Genomic DNA, 14,703 nt, shown 5'->3' with positions numbered 1-14,703 from the left:
CTGGCTGGGGCTGGGAACCGGGAACGTTGCTCCGCGGCAGATCCCGGTGTCGTGAGGCGGAGGAAGCCCAGAGCTGATGGGCCGGGCCGGGCCGGGCCGGGCTCCCCGCGCCATGGAGCCGAGCCCGCCCCACTGTCCCCCGCCGCAAGGAGCGTCTCCGTTCCAGCGGAAGCGGAAGCCCGCTAGGGACCGGAAGCGGAAGTCGAGTGGGTGGCGGAAGTAGGGAGGCTCTGTCTCCCCTGGAAGGAGCAAGAGGCGCGCTCGGTCCCGCCTCCCGGAAGGGGAAGCCGGCTCTGGCCCGGCTCCGCCTCCCTCTGGCGGCCATCTTGGATAGCCGCGGCGGCGGAGGGGGGCAGCGGACGGACCCGGATCCCGGCGCTTGCTCTGTCCCGCCTGACGCTCCTTGTCCCCCCTCCCCGCCGTCTGCGGCCGGCCGGAGCTTCCCCGAGGGACGGAGCGGCCGAGGCTCCCGCCTGAGCAGCGAGAGGTACGCGGGGTCCAGGCCGGGCCTAGGGCGGGTCGGGGAGCTGCCCCGGCGCTCGGCGGGAGTGTGGGGCCGGCCGGGGGGGCACGGAGCCCCGCGGGGTGGGGGAGGCGCAGGGGCCGGCGGGGCAGGTACCGGCACCGACGAGCTGCGCCCTTCCCCGCAGAGCCCGCTGGGGGGGGGCCTGTTCTCCCGGGGCCTCTCCCTGGGGGTGTCTGGGCTTGAGGGGCCTTCTCTGGCTGCCGCTGGGGGGTGCGGGGCTGCGGCCCCCAGACTCTGCTGGGTCCTGGCGGGAAATCGGGGAGCCGGTCCCTGTGAACGGGCGGGCGGTGAGGCCCCCTCGGTCTCTGGCTAGGAGAAGGGGAGGGGGTCAAGCCCGCCGCAGCGCGGATGCTCCTCACCGGGATGCGTTCCTTTACTTCCCCCTGGCCTGGTGGTGTCGTTTCCTCACCTGCCGGTGAACATTTCCTCCTGGCTGTTTAATCTTTGTGGGGGAGCAGTTTATTATCACAGGGAGTTTCTTACGGGGCTGGGGTGGAAGCTCTTTTGTCAAGGAAAACTGTCAGGTTAGACATTATTATTTTTTTAAATAGTGTATTTGTTAACAAAGGTCTTTTGAAGACCTGTTGGCTAGCATTCATCACTCTCTCCTTGGTTACCTGCATTCATCAGGTAAGACCCTGCAGACCCATAGCCAAGTGAGTAAGGGTTTTCAGGATTGGGTCCCGCTTTTGGCGCTTAGACACACAAATATCTATGTAAGGTATGTAGAAATGCTACAAAGGGAAGTCTGATTCCAAACAAAAGGTGTTGTCATTGAATGTGTTTTAAAACATCCCAGATATGTTTCTTTTCAGTTTTGTAAATGTTTTCCTTTTAATATAGGGGAACTATAAATGTCTCTATTTGTGAGGGAAGCCAACAATACTGTATACAAATATATTTGGTGCTACAATATATTTTTTTGTATTTTTCATGCAACCGATAAGTAGTAAGGCACACCATTCTCAAAGACTTGCGACTGCCAGACACAGTACAATTATAACAAATGAAATACCTCACTGGGCCAGCTTCATGCAAGTTTCTCTGTGTGGGTGAACCCCCATTGACCTACACTGGGGCTTCAGAGGTCTGCCCAGGTGGAGCAGTTTGCAGGATCAGAAATCTCATTTGGTTTACAGAGAGGAAGTTGCAGGAATAAAGACAAAACAAAAATCTGGTGTGAAGGTCAGTTTTTTAGCAAATATGGATCAAACAGAGGCTTTGGTGCTTTTTTCCACCTATGTTGAATAAATTTTTGAATTAAAGTCTGAGATGTTAATTTCTTCATCTTTAATTTCTTCCCCCCAGAACTTCATTTACCTCCCCTTAGCTCCTGTCAAAAATAGGGTGTTACCACTTGTTGTCGATTAATAAAATACATAATTAATATCCATATTAGATGTCTTCAGACCTGGAGGAAAAATTTTCTGTTTAAAGCTGGGATCTGACTGCTCATTTCATACATGAGGTATAACCCCAAAACAGAAGTTTACTAATTTGACCAGTATTTCTCCCTGGGCAATGCTGTAATTGGCATTCACAGATAAAGAAATCCATTTAGAGGGTATTGCAGCTTAGTAAAAACTAACTGTGGTAGCCCACATCCTTACCAGAAATAACATTGTTTTAGGTAGAACAGAAAGTTTAGCAAGCTTTGTCAACCACCCTTGGAAGGCAGCCTACCAGTGATATATCCTTGAGTACTGATTTGTTCATCCTTAGCATCAGTCAGCTGTAAATTTCTCTGCTTGTTATTTCAGTTCCCAAAATTGGGGCTTCATGTCCAACCTGTAGTATAACTTTACTCTCCTTTTTTAAAAAGAAACAAACAAACAAAACCTACCATACCCCACAGTTATTTTCTCTGTATTTCTTTTATTTCATCCTAAGGCACACAAAACTGGTCTTTTGGGAGAACACATCCATTTGTACACTAGTCAGATTTCAAGGGACACCATGTAATAGTATGGTCCTAATAAAATCTGAAAATTGTCTATGGGATTTTATTTACTTCAGTGCCTACCACAGCATTAAATGAGCAGTGTCTCATACCTTTGTAAAAGTTGTCAAACTTCCAAGAATAAGGCCAAGTGACTTGCTTGATTTTGTGATTTATTGTGTGAAAAAAGTTGAATGGCAGTCTTTTAATTGGTGTATATTCTAGAGATGTTAGTTGAGAAGGGGTGTTGCTTCCCTTCTTCCCAGGAGAGACATGACACTTCACTTTGTTACTGACGTGTTTGATTTCAGTAGGAGCTGCATATGCGTCTGAGGGCACATAGTTTGGTTTCAAAACTCCTTTTCTGTTGATTTAATGGGTCTTAAAGCAGACAACATAATTCTTATTTTAGCATCTTTCACCCAAAAGTAAGTATGCTTTGTAATGGGTTTCTCAAAGTTTTTTAGAGTCAAAAGCAGCACAGATAAAAATTAATTTTGCTTTAAACACATATTGAATCAAGAAATTAATTCAACTCTTGAGGAACTTAGCTGCTAAAAACCCTGCTCCAGATGGCTGGAGGTTCAACTTTACACAAACTGTGTTTAGTAAAAATGTATGTTTTGTTTTTCCATTTCTAATTTTTAGATAACATTGATTGTGGAGAGAAAATAGGTCTATGTTAATACATTGTCACACTAATTAGTTTTTATTAAACTTATAGGATAACAAATTACAAATACATGACTGCCTCTTCTCTCCATTGGGGACATTATTTTAAAAATCAAAGTACAAAAAGGTATGCAAGAGTTTGAGTGTATAAAAAATGTGTTAAAATTCATGTGCACAGTATCCCTTAGTAATCTTTCTAGTGGCCCTGCTGTGCAGATCTTGTGCTTAGCATGTCAAGAGTATCAGCCATCACAATCTGTTCAGTTTGTGCTGTGGCACAAAACCAGATTGATTTTTCAAGGTGTCTTGCATAATGCAGAGCCATTCATGTAGTGTATTTTTGTTTGTCTTAACAGTAACTGCTACTCTCGGGTAACAGTCTTCTCTGCTTGATTTTAATGTTTAGAGAAACCTCTCAGCCATGAATGCATTATCTCTGGAAACTGGCTGGCTAACAGGATGTTCTAAATTTGCCATCTGTGCATACAGTGTGGTGATGTTGATATTTAAGAATCCACCATACGTAGAGGTTTGAGTGGAACTTCTTTTAAAAAGCTTTTAGGTCTGAAAAGTGGAAAATCACTGGAGAATTAGCTATTCAGAAAGGAAGGTGGTTTGAAGTAGGTTTAGGGTGAGTGTTTTCCTACTTCGAGGATGCAAGAAGGACATGAGGGACTGTGAGGCAGGTTGACTGGCGGCTGGAGATGAGGAGGATTGGGGCGGAGGGGGGGAAGGGTTGTTATGCAAAGGGAAAACTGGGAAGAAAATGTATTGTGCTTTCGACAAGTTGTCTGTCTTGTCTTTGAGTTAGGTGCTTTTTGTATTCTATATTTGTGTCGTGCCTAACACAATGGGGTTGGAGCCTTTTGGTGCTCCTAGAATATAAATAAAAAATAAAATTAGTTTGTGCAAAGTAGTCCTTGGCTCAGAATTCAGAAACATTAAGAGGAGTGTTTGCCCACCTCTTTGAAAAAATAAACATACAAAGCAAATTATTTCTTGGTACTGGAGATAATCAAATAAAATCAGGGTCAGACTAGCTGTTCGGTTGTATTTGATGTACCAGAAATGCCAAAGCACGATGTTACATTGTTCAAACCAGCCTTTGTATCCATTAATCTGTTTAAACAGAACTAACTGCATTGAGTCCTCAGGATCAGAAAGTCTAGCGCAGGGGTCGGCAAGCTTTCAGAAGTGGTGTGCCAAGTCTTCATTTATTCACTCTAAGGTTTCGCATGACAGTAATACATTTTAACGTTTTTAGAAGGTCTCTTTCTGTAAGTCTTTAATATATAACTAAACTGTTGTTGTATGTAAAGTAAATAAGGTTTTAAAAATGTTTAAGAAGCTTCATTTAAAATTAAATTAAAATGCAGAGCCCCCCCGGACCGGTGGCCAGGACCCGGGCAGCATGAGTGCCACTGAAAATCCGCTTGTGTGCCGCCTTTGGCCCGCGTGCCATTGGTTGCCTACCCCTGGTCTAATGCTAGTTGACAGGAATTTAGTTTGTTGACTGCAGTCTGTCTTGTTGGTGAGACAGCAAGAACAAGTTGTGACCGCCGTTTATTTGAGGGGGATTCTTTCATTAACCATGTTACTGGTAAGATTATACTGAGCTCATGTCTATTTATAATTTTTTTAAAAACTAGATGAGCAACAACAGTAATAAGAGAGCACCAACAACAGCAACGCAGAGACTTAAGCAGGACTACCTTCGAATTAAAAAAGATCCAGTGCCTTATATCTGTGCTGAACCCCTCCCATCCAATATCCTTGAATGGTAAGAATCCGAATGAATTGCTCTTACAAGCATAGAGATCCAGACCATCTGGATTGTCAAGTCTGAGCTTCATATACACCTTCATTTTTGTATTGGAATCTTTTTTTTGGTGTGAGGGGTAGTAAAGGGAGACAAATATGAAGCTGTTGAGCTGAGGTGATAAACCCATTTATAATTTGTGTTCCCTTTGGAAATTTGATGCGCATAAGGTGTTAAGTTTCCCCCCTCTAATACAAAATTCCTTTGTTCCTTTAGGCACTATGTTGTACGAGGCCCTGAAATGACTCCGTATGAAGGTAAACATTAGCTTGTTGCAAAACCATGTATATTGCTATCTATATTTGAGTAGTAGTAGTTCATAATTGTATGAATGGGTCGTATGTAACAGAAGTGGTTTTCAGTGTATGAGCATAACGATTTACTTCAATCATAAAACTGTAATACTTGCCTTTGACTTGTGTAATAGCCTCTTGAAATGAGATAGTGTTAGCATTGTCCTCGAATGTAATTCTAGCAAATCCCTTAGTGTTCATCAGAGTCTTAGCACAGTTCTCTCTGATCTTTTTTTGTGTGGCAGCCTTAGTTCTTTGTTTAAAGAAGTCTGATTTTTAGTGATTGCCACAGATCTCCTGGAAAGCAGAGGGAGCCCAGTTGGTTGGTAGCCAAGATGAACAATGTTAAAAATATCAAGTATTGTCAGTTTGTACTTTAAAAAGAAAAACTGAAAGCACTAATAAAACTTATTTCTGGCTTATCACATACTCTGCTCTTATTAGAGTTGAGGCATACTCCCTTTTTGTAAATGTCATCCCTGGAGAGGCTGATTATCATATCTAATTAATTTGCCTAAGTATAATAATTCACTGTATATTCCGGCCTCACCCAAAGGATCTGCTTCTGAAATTGGATTTTTCAGTGGACTTAAAATGTCCAGCATGATGATAGCGTGCAAGACCCTTCCATTTGTGCAGATGTGGTGTTTAAATACATTTAGGGAGAAACCTATGTAGATGAAATAAAGACTTGACAGTTGGAAAACATTGCTTGCCTTATGCAGATGACAAAATAATAGTACCTCCAAAATGGGTCTTTCCCAAAGGTACTGACGATCATTTGTATCCGTGAAGGGCCTAAGTTGATTAGTTCTTAAATTTTGGAGTGTGTATATAGTAAACGTTCCTTTAAATCTTATTTGCTGCAACATTGTAAGTATTTGAGGAAAGCATTTCCTTAGTACAGAACAAATCTTTCCTTTTTTTATACAATACAGGTGGCTATTATCATGGGAAACTAATTTTCCCCAGAGAATTTCCTTTTAAACCTCCTAGTATTTATATGATAACTCCTAATGGAAGATTTAAATGCAATACAAGGTAAGGATTTTCTTCTAATACTTGTAATTAACACCTGTTTTGAAACTTGTATCACATGTAACATTATTTTCCATTTTTACTAATGGCAAGGAATAAAGTGCACTGCTTGTTTTGTTTTTTGAAGGTTGTGTCTTTCAATCACTGATTTCCACCCTGATACATGGAATCCAGCTTGGTCAGTCTCAACAATCTTGACAGGCCTCCTTAGTTTTATGGTGGAAAAGGGCCCCACACTGGGCAGCATAGAAACCTCAGAATTCACAGTAAGCTCCTAATAATATCATATCTTTTTAATTTTAATTTAATAATTTATTTTTTTGTTCAGGTCAGGGTACGTTAAGCACATCCCAGTGGTTAGGCATGAGACTGGAATCCAGCAGTCACAGGTTCTAAACGTGGCTCTGCCTTTTAGTTTGGTCATAGGGCAGAGGAGAAGATGAGGGTGTTTAAAGGAGCATAAGTCAAGGGTTTGGATCACAGGTGGGAAATGTAACTGTTAAGTGCCACAGCTTCTGACTACAAAGCTAATTTTTTATGTTGAATATTTTATGCTGAATAGGTCAGTCTTTCAAATCCAAGGGAGGGATTTTGTAACCTTTTCTTCTCATGCACCCTTCTGGACAAGACCTTTTGATTTGAAGTGAAGGTTCTCCATAAAATGTAGCTACTTTATTGGACTATTTCTCCCCTCCCCCAATCGCCATTGGGCAGACACGGAATGGAAAAGCATTAAAATAAAATGCAGTTAAGAACTTTTGAAGAGTAGGGTTTATAGAAAGTCATTACCAAAGCGTCTATATTCACACAGGTGAAGTAGCTACAAATATTATAAAGTAGTAGGTTAGCACCTTTTTAGCATTCTTCTTATGTGAAATATCCTCCAGATGTGTTAAGGCTTAATGTATATTTCAAACTGATGTTACTTTCTTGTTTCCTTCATAGAAAAGACAGCTTGCTGCACAAAGCTTAGCATTTAATTTAAAAGATAAAGTCTTCTGTGAGCTGTTCCCTGAAGTGGTGGAGGTAAAAAAGTTCAGTTGATTATTTCTGGTTTTCACGTTTTATTGCTGTGTAAATATGCAGATTATGTGAATTAACTGGCCAAGATTTTCAAGAGACTAGTCACTTTTAGGTGTCCAATTTGAGACCCCTCTAAAGCATCCTGATTTTTCAGTGTACAAAAATTAGAAACATGGTTTTCTAGCTAGAAAATTCTGAATTTAGATACCAAGATCTGTTGCTTGGAGAATCAAAAGTTATACATTTAGGGACAGATTCTAGCTGTCCAATGTAGATGTGCTAGAGAAGGGAGAGAATCTACAGAAAGCACTTCCTCCCATTGGACTCATACAGAGGAGGCAGCCATAATTTGGATGCAAGCATGGGGAAGCACAAGGTGAGCCTGGCTAATGCTGTTAGCAGTATTCACAGGCACAAAGGGAATTTCTGGGCAGAGTAATCAGTCAGTAGGTCCAGACCTCCCATCAGGGCTTTTGAAACACAATGCATTAAATAGATCTAAACTTCAGAGTTTGATTACCTACATTCTCTGTTACACATCTGTGTGCATTCCATAGTGCAGTTTGTTGCCATTTTTTCCCTTGGGGCCTTCTGAGCTCTGGGGTCTCATCTCCACTTCCTCCTCCCCTCAGAATTAGTCTTGGACTGAATCATTGGAATCTGCTTTCCCTATAATTAGCTAGTGCAGTTACCAGAGAACGTGAAATCCTCTGTCCTTCACAATGCTCTCTTCCTGATAGTCCCAAAATGATTGATGTGCAGTTTGCTACCCTATTGTGGTAATGATATTGTTGTCAGAACATGAGTATCTATACCAGGGGTGGGCAAACGTTTTGGTCTGAGGGCCGCATTGGGGTGCAAAACTGTATGGAGGGCCGGGTAGGGAAGGCTGTGCCTCCCCAAACAGCCTGCCCCCTCCCACCCCTATCTACCCCCTCCCATTTCCTGCCCCCTGACTGCCCCCCTCAGAACTATCCACCTATCTAACCCCCCTGACTGCCCCGCTCCCTGTCCACACCCCTGCCCCCTGGCAGGCCCCCCAGGACTCCCACGCTTATCCAAACCCCATTGGTTCCCTGTCCCCTGACCGCCGTCCCCCCCGCCCCCCCGAACCTCCACCCCATCCAACTGCCACCTGCTCCCTGACTGCCCCTCAGGACCCCCTGCCCCTTATCCAACCCCCCGGCCCCCTTACCATGCCGCTCAGAGCAGTATGTCTGGCAGCTGCGCTGCCCGGCCAGAGCCAGACATGCCGCCCTGCGTGAGCGCACAGCCCCACTGCCCACAGCCCTGCTTGCGCGGCAGCGTATCTCCGGGGGGCAGGGGCTAGCCTCCCGGGCCAGGAGATTTACTTGGGGCCCTAACCATGAGACGGTGCTCTAAGGATTCCTATTTCTTCCGTTTCAGTTTGAGAATTGTTGGGTTATTCATAACTCTTTAAAAGTACTTGAATTACATTTTCCCACACAAGGGTCTTCATGGTGGTGAATACAGAGGGGGTCTTAAAAGACTTTTTCTGAAAAAATGTGTCCCAATTCTCAGAAAAAATTCAAATTATACGTTTTCTACACCTGGTTTAAAATTTTAAAAGTGAACATTTCAAAACTAAACATAGTTTGGCTACATGACGACCACGCAAAGATCTCGTAGTTATTGTCTGCAAATATTTGAAGGTGTAAACCTCCAAAGAGTATGAAGAATTTTTTTAGGTCTATTCAAATGGATATAAATAAACGGGTTATATTAAGAGAAAAACATGTAGGGTGAATATTATGGAAAGGTTGCTAATAGTGAAGTTCATTACTCTGTGAAATAGTTACCTCGAGAAATTGCGCAATCCCCATTGTTTAGGACATTTAGAGTGATACAGAGCATTGGAAAATATAGTATATGGAACAATTCAATACTAGATGGGACCTGTACGACTACATGACCTTCCATCTCTTAACTTTTATAACTTCATTATGGATAACAAATGAGCAAGAAGCTGTCTCTGTGGAGCTGCACCTGGATATACATTAAGAAGGAATATCTTCTGCATCAGTTTCGCTTCTTTGGATGGATAGACTTTTTAATAAGACACAAGGTGACTTGGCAGAAAGCTTAATCCACTTCACTTCCAATGATTCCTCTCATTTTTTTCCTCCAGGAGATCAAACAAAAACAGAAAGCACAAGAAGAGCTCAATAACAGACCTCCACCCCTCCCGTTACCGGATGTTGTCCCAGATGGGGAAGCACACCATGGTCAAAATGGAATACCGCTTCTTAATGGGCATGTACCACTGGCAGCTGCCAATCACCCAGGTCTTCAGCAGGCCAATCGTAACCATGGACTCTTAGGAGGAGCTTTGGCGAACTTGTTTGTTATAGTTGGTTTTGCAGCCTTTGCCTACACAGTCAAGTATGTACTGAGAAGCATAGCGCAAGAATGAGGAACATAACAGAAGTCCAAGACCAAATTAGTGGTAGTTGCAGAATGAGTGGGACTCTGGGCATCAGACTCTGACACTGGGATAAATATTTGTGCTACCATGATGCAGGTAATATATTGGTTGGCTCATGGGTTTAGTTTGGAAAATGAAGCAGGTGTGATTTGTTAGGGAAGAAAAAGGTGTTCTGCTCACAGTTCCTTTGTCCTCACTACAGTTTTAAGTGGTTCACTAGCAAGTCAAAGCATTATTGATGTGAAACTGGCATTTTGAATGCTTTGATTTTTATAGCACTTACCCCCTTGTTTTCTGAAATTAAAAATCTTTTAAGTAAATGAGGCTTTTTACCAGATTGAACAATTTTTAAAATATGACACTTGAAGATGCATATCATATGTTCAGCGTACGTTTTCAGCTGAGAATTTCATTTGCGAAGAGTCAAATGGTACAAGTTTGGAATGAGTAAAGTGCAAGTTTCCTCACCGACTTTACTTCCAAAAGGCCTGGTTAATGTGAACGCTGATGTTACAGAAAGCAGCTAGTTCACTTTGTAATAGAGAATGAATGTCATTGCATATGTGGTCAGTAACAATAATTAGATGAATTGGAAAGTAACACAATGTGTGTTGGTTAAATATGTTTTGTCTAAATTGTCACAGTAACATTTAAGAAGGTTTACTTTGGCTACAAGAAGTGCAGTTGCCAGCCCTTGAAAACCATTTGCACGCAAAAAGCAATTAAAATGGATTTAGTGATGGTGCTCATAAGCAATTTTTTCTTTTAACTTTTTGGTTTTGTTTCCTTAATTACAATTTTCCATTTTGGAAATTAGTGTGATTTAAAAGTGAAACAACTTGTGCTCAAAAAGAAAACATGTTTGCCACTGTTCTGTTTAAAATATCTGCAAAGAACAATGAAGAATGTCGTATATTTTTTCAGAAGAAATATCCTTGGATTCTGGGTTTTTCGGTGAGTGAAATGACATTGCCCCTTTAGGGCCTAATGAGGAAAGAAAAAGGAGACTGAATACTGAGCCAGCTTTTCAGAAGACTAGTGGATTCCTCTGAAGTGCTCTAATTACAGTAAATTTAAGCCATTTATTTGCAATCAGTTCAATTTAAATTACTTGACCCTGTTTTCAAACTCCATTACAAAAAGACCTTATTCTAAGAGACTTCTTATTTTGCTTGAATTATGGAAGCCCTCTGCTTCTATTCAATTTAATTCTTAGCCATGGCATATGACCACTGGATGATGATTACATTCCAGTGGGCGGTAATGAGGTTATGGTAGCATGGATATGCAGTAAAACTATTTGCGTAGTTTACAGACAGAAATGCTACTTTTACAGCTCAGACTTTATTAAAAATTGTAATTAAGGGAAAATCCTTATGACTTTATCCAAATGCTGTGACTTATCATAAAGGCAGTCTTACTGTGCCTTTCATAATTGGCAATGACTTTTAGTCACCCAGCAAATGAAATATTCCCTGTTATGATCTAGCAAAGACTGTAAAAGAAGTTGGCAGAATGGAAAGCTCTGCGCCTAGCCTCATATTGTGTTAAAATGTTCTAAAGAGCCCAATAAATGTTACCTCATGTATTTAAGAATGTGTTTTATTTGGGCTGTTTGTTTTGTTTCCTTTGGCAGGTTTTTGATGTTTGATTTTTTTCCGTTTCTGTTTGGTATTTTGAAATTATTGGATTGCGGGGGAGGAGTGTTAAACCCATGAGCCATGTAGCTTAGATAATCAGAAAATATGTGCTGTGACCAATTCTCTGAAATAGGTATGGATTAGCAGAACTAGCAGAATAGCTCCAGACAAAAGACATCTTAAAACAGACCTTATTTGGAGGCGGGAGGAGAGCGTGTGCTGGGCTTGATTTAAAACGTATTTATAAACTGTTCAAAAATTGGTTTTGTTTTTGATCAAATTTTATTTATAATTGCTCTTTAATTTGCCTCTTGTATGTGCTTAATCTGCTCTTGTAAAGAGAAGCTCCGGTTGTATCTTTTGTTTCTAGAAACTGTTCAGTTCTGTCAGTCGTGGGAAAAAGAAATGTCGTCTTGTCTCTTCTGCAATTATGGTTTTAAAGACTGATTTGCAAAGTATACAGATCTGTAGCAAAGGTTGAGCTGCCTCTTATATCATCATAACATTGAAATACGTTTCAGGCTTTTCGTTATGCCTTCTTTTGCTACCATTGTCGTTCCCTATAGGCAGATGTTTAAGCAGACTGCTACCCAGCATTGTGTATCTTTCTCTCATGAAGGCTCTTTGGGCCACAGGAATGAAGATCAAGACAAGGAGACCTTGGCTGTGGTACATTCATGCCCTGTGTGAATGTATGTACTGTAGGTGAAAGAATTAATAACATCAGGAGGATGTTGTTCAAAAATCCACCACTTTTATTGCATGGCAGTAAGTTGGCCTCGCAGTTAGCCCTTGGTATTTGAAAGTGGAGTCCTTTTTTTTTTAAAGTGCCTCAATTGGGAACGCAAAATTGATATTACTAAAGAACCCTAAATATGCTGCATTTTTTTTTTTGAAAGTTTAATTCTTGATTCTTTTAAAAAAGTGGAGTTCATCTCCGGTTAGTGATTTTTCTTGAACACCCTGAAGAAGGATGAAAAGACTTGGTAGTGATTGGGGGGGCCACCTGTGAAAACGCGAGCAGACTTGCTGCACCCTCCCAATGTTTTGGTACATGTCCTTGCTCCTTGCCTTTGGTAGCAGAATATTTATCCCTTCCTGGGTAGGTTTTAGTGAACTTAAATAGTATTTCCTATGGTATGCCGTATCCGAACTTTGATTTTGTTACCAAAGTCAGTAGATGGAATTAATCATTCTTTGCCATGCAAAAATGTTGATATCATGCCCTGAGGCAGTATGTTATCTTAATGACATAATAAAACTGAAAGTTGTCCTTTTGTGCGTCATACTGGAACAAATGGTGTCTTGACCCTTCACTTCTATGCTGCATTTCTTTAGAGTGCTGTAGGATTGCAGTGCACAGTTGGTGGGAAAGATTTGCACCTCTCTTGGGTCACGAGACATCTCAACTGTAGCCTTCTTAAATTTTTCAGAATTACAGGTTTTGGACTTGTGTGTGGTTAAATTTTGCCGCAGTATTCAGTTCACGGAAGTTACATCACCACCTATTCTTGATGCCTCAGCTGCAAACTTGAAGCATGTTTTTGAGGAGTAGAAATGACTGCATTGTAAAGTTATCCATTCATAATAAAAACCAAACTACTCATGTTTAAAATGCATGTTTTTCTATGGGACCTTTTTTGGGGGGGGAAAGGGAACGTTGGGAGAAAGAGCTGGAGATGTTGGATGGTCAGGAAAACTATTACTAAGGCAAAGACAGCTGACTTTTTGCTACTGAGAAAACAGGTGCTGACGACAACATCCCCACTTAAATATAATGACAAAACATCTGGCATACTATTTTTAATGATGACTTTGGAAGAAAAGATGTTCAATAAACCAATTTAGAAATGACAGGTGCTTGGCTTCAGTGTGGTGGTTTATTTGACATAGGCTGTTCAGGTGCACTATCCTCTACAAAGTACAGGAATTAATGTTTAGCAGCTACCTTAGTTCAGTGAATTACTCTGCCAAAAGTAATGTGTGTGGCTGGCATCTCAAATTGTTGCTTTCCTCTGTACATTAGTGGAGCATCTCATGTTTGTTGTTCTTCATGCTCTACTGTAACTGATCTGGTTTTAAAATGCAGAAATGCCAGCTCATATTGCTGATGCACGTTTAAACCCTGAAGAGGAATAACCACAAATTAAACGTAAGATTGAGCAAACTAGTGTCACATCTGCATCTCTGAATGCCAACAGTGTGTAGCCTGGTAAAGGTAAGGAAGAAATATCTTATTGAGGCTGGGTTTGGGAGAGAAAACTGCATTTCAACTTTGTGCTTCATTCATGTTTAATCAATTCATGTCAGCCCAAACACTTCCATATGAAAACTTCTAATAAACCATATATTTTCCAAGTCCAGCTAATACCTTGTTCCTCTAGTTCATTTATGCCTGGAGGTGCCTCAATTCCTATGCAAACTTTATACATCAATATCCTTTCACCACTGCAATGCAGCCACCTCTGTGGTTGGAGCACAGCATCCAGCTAGACATACCCATCAGTCTTTCCTCTGAGAAATGAATGAAATGGTGCAATAAGAAAAAGGACAATGAGTTCTAATTTGTCTTCCGTCTGAGGCAATCCTTCTGTTGAGTGAGGGGTAGCGTAGGTTTAGATACTGAGCAGAGTGGTCCTAGGTGACTAAAAATAAAACTTGAAAGCTTGTCTCTCGCCCACAGATGTTGGTCCAATAAAAGAGGCTACCTCACCTGCCTTGTCTCTCTGAAAACACAACTGTCTCAGTCTGAAACAGAAAATATTTCATGTTCCCAGTATTCCCTCCTGCATCTATAGTAGATGGCTATTTCCATCCTCAAGTTATGTGCTAGGTAAAACAGGTTAATGGCATCGTGTCACACATCTTTTAATTCTACTCTATAGAATTTAGCAGTTTGTAATGGGCTAATTCTAATATGTTGCATTCGTTACTTGAGAAAATCCATGGAAGTCAATACATTTGATCTGGATTCACACCGGTAAGAGACTGTGGTCCATTTGTATGTTCCCCAGTTTCCTTAAACTAGTTCTTTCCTCTTCAGGATATCTGCATTCCTAACTTTTGTCCAAAGAATTGTATAAAGAGTAGAACAGCATATGTGTGTGCAGAGCTCTTAGCACTGGAGTGCTTCCGAACTTGGTTGTTTAGAAGGACAGAAGCACCCATCACTTCAGCTGCCCTAAACAAAGGATCCAGAGCCTGCCAGTACTTGTGAATTAAATAGATGCATCCGAGACATTGAGTCCAATAGCCACGGCCCAAACATAAGGCCTGCTTCTGAGGTGAAATACTTATTCATAACTAT

General features: G+C 41.4%; 1 protein-coding gene across 1 annotated transcript; it reads left to right on the top strand.

Moving 5' to 3' along the window:
• The first annotated feature begins 257 nt into the window (after positions 1-257).
• Positions 258-13,011, top strand: UBE2J2 (ubiquitin conjugating enzyme E2 J2). Its single transcript, XM_037881138.2, has 7 exons — positions 258-487; positions 4,787-4,917; positions 5,173-5,213; positions 6,188-6,290; positions 6,415-6,553; positions 7,233-7,313; positions 9,460-13,011. Exons 2-7 carry the CDS (start codon positions 4,787-4,789, stop codon positions 9,742-9,744), a joined length of 780 nt encoding a protein of 259 aa, XP_037737066.1. The 5' UTR covers positions 258-487; the 3' UTR covers positions 9,745-13,011.
• The last annotated feature ends 1,692 nt before the right edge of the window (positions 13,012-14,703 follow it).

Source organism: Chelonia mydas, chromosome 18 (assembly GCF_015237465.2).
Source record: "Chelonia mydas isolate rCheMyd1 chromosome 18, rCheMyd1.pri.v2, whole genome shotgun sequence".
NCBI lineage: Eukaryota > Metazoa > Chordata > Testudines > Cheloniidae > Chelonia > Chelonia mydas.
This window is presented reverse-complemented; position numbering and strand designations above follow the sequence as displayed.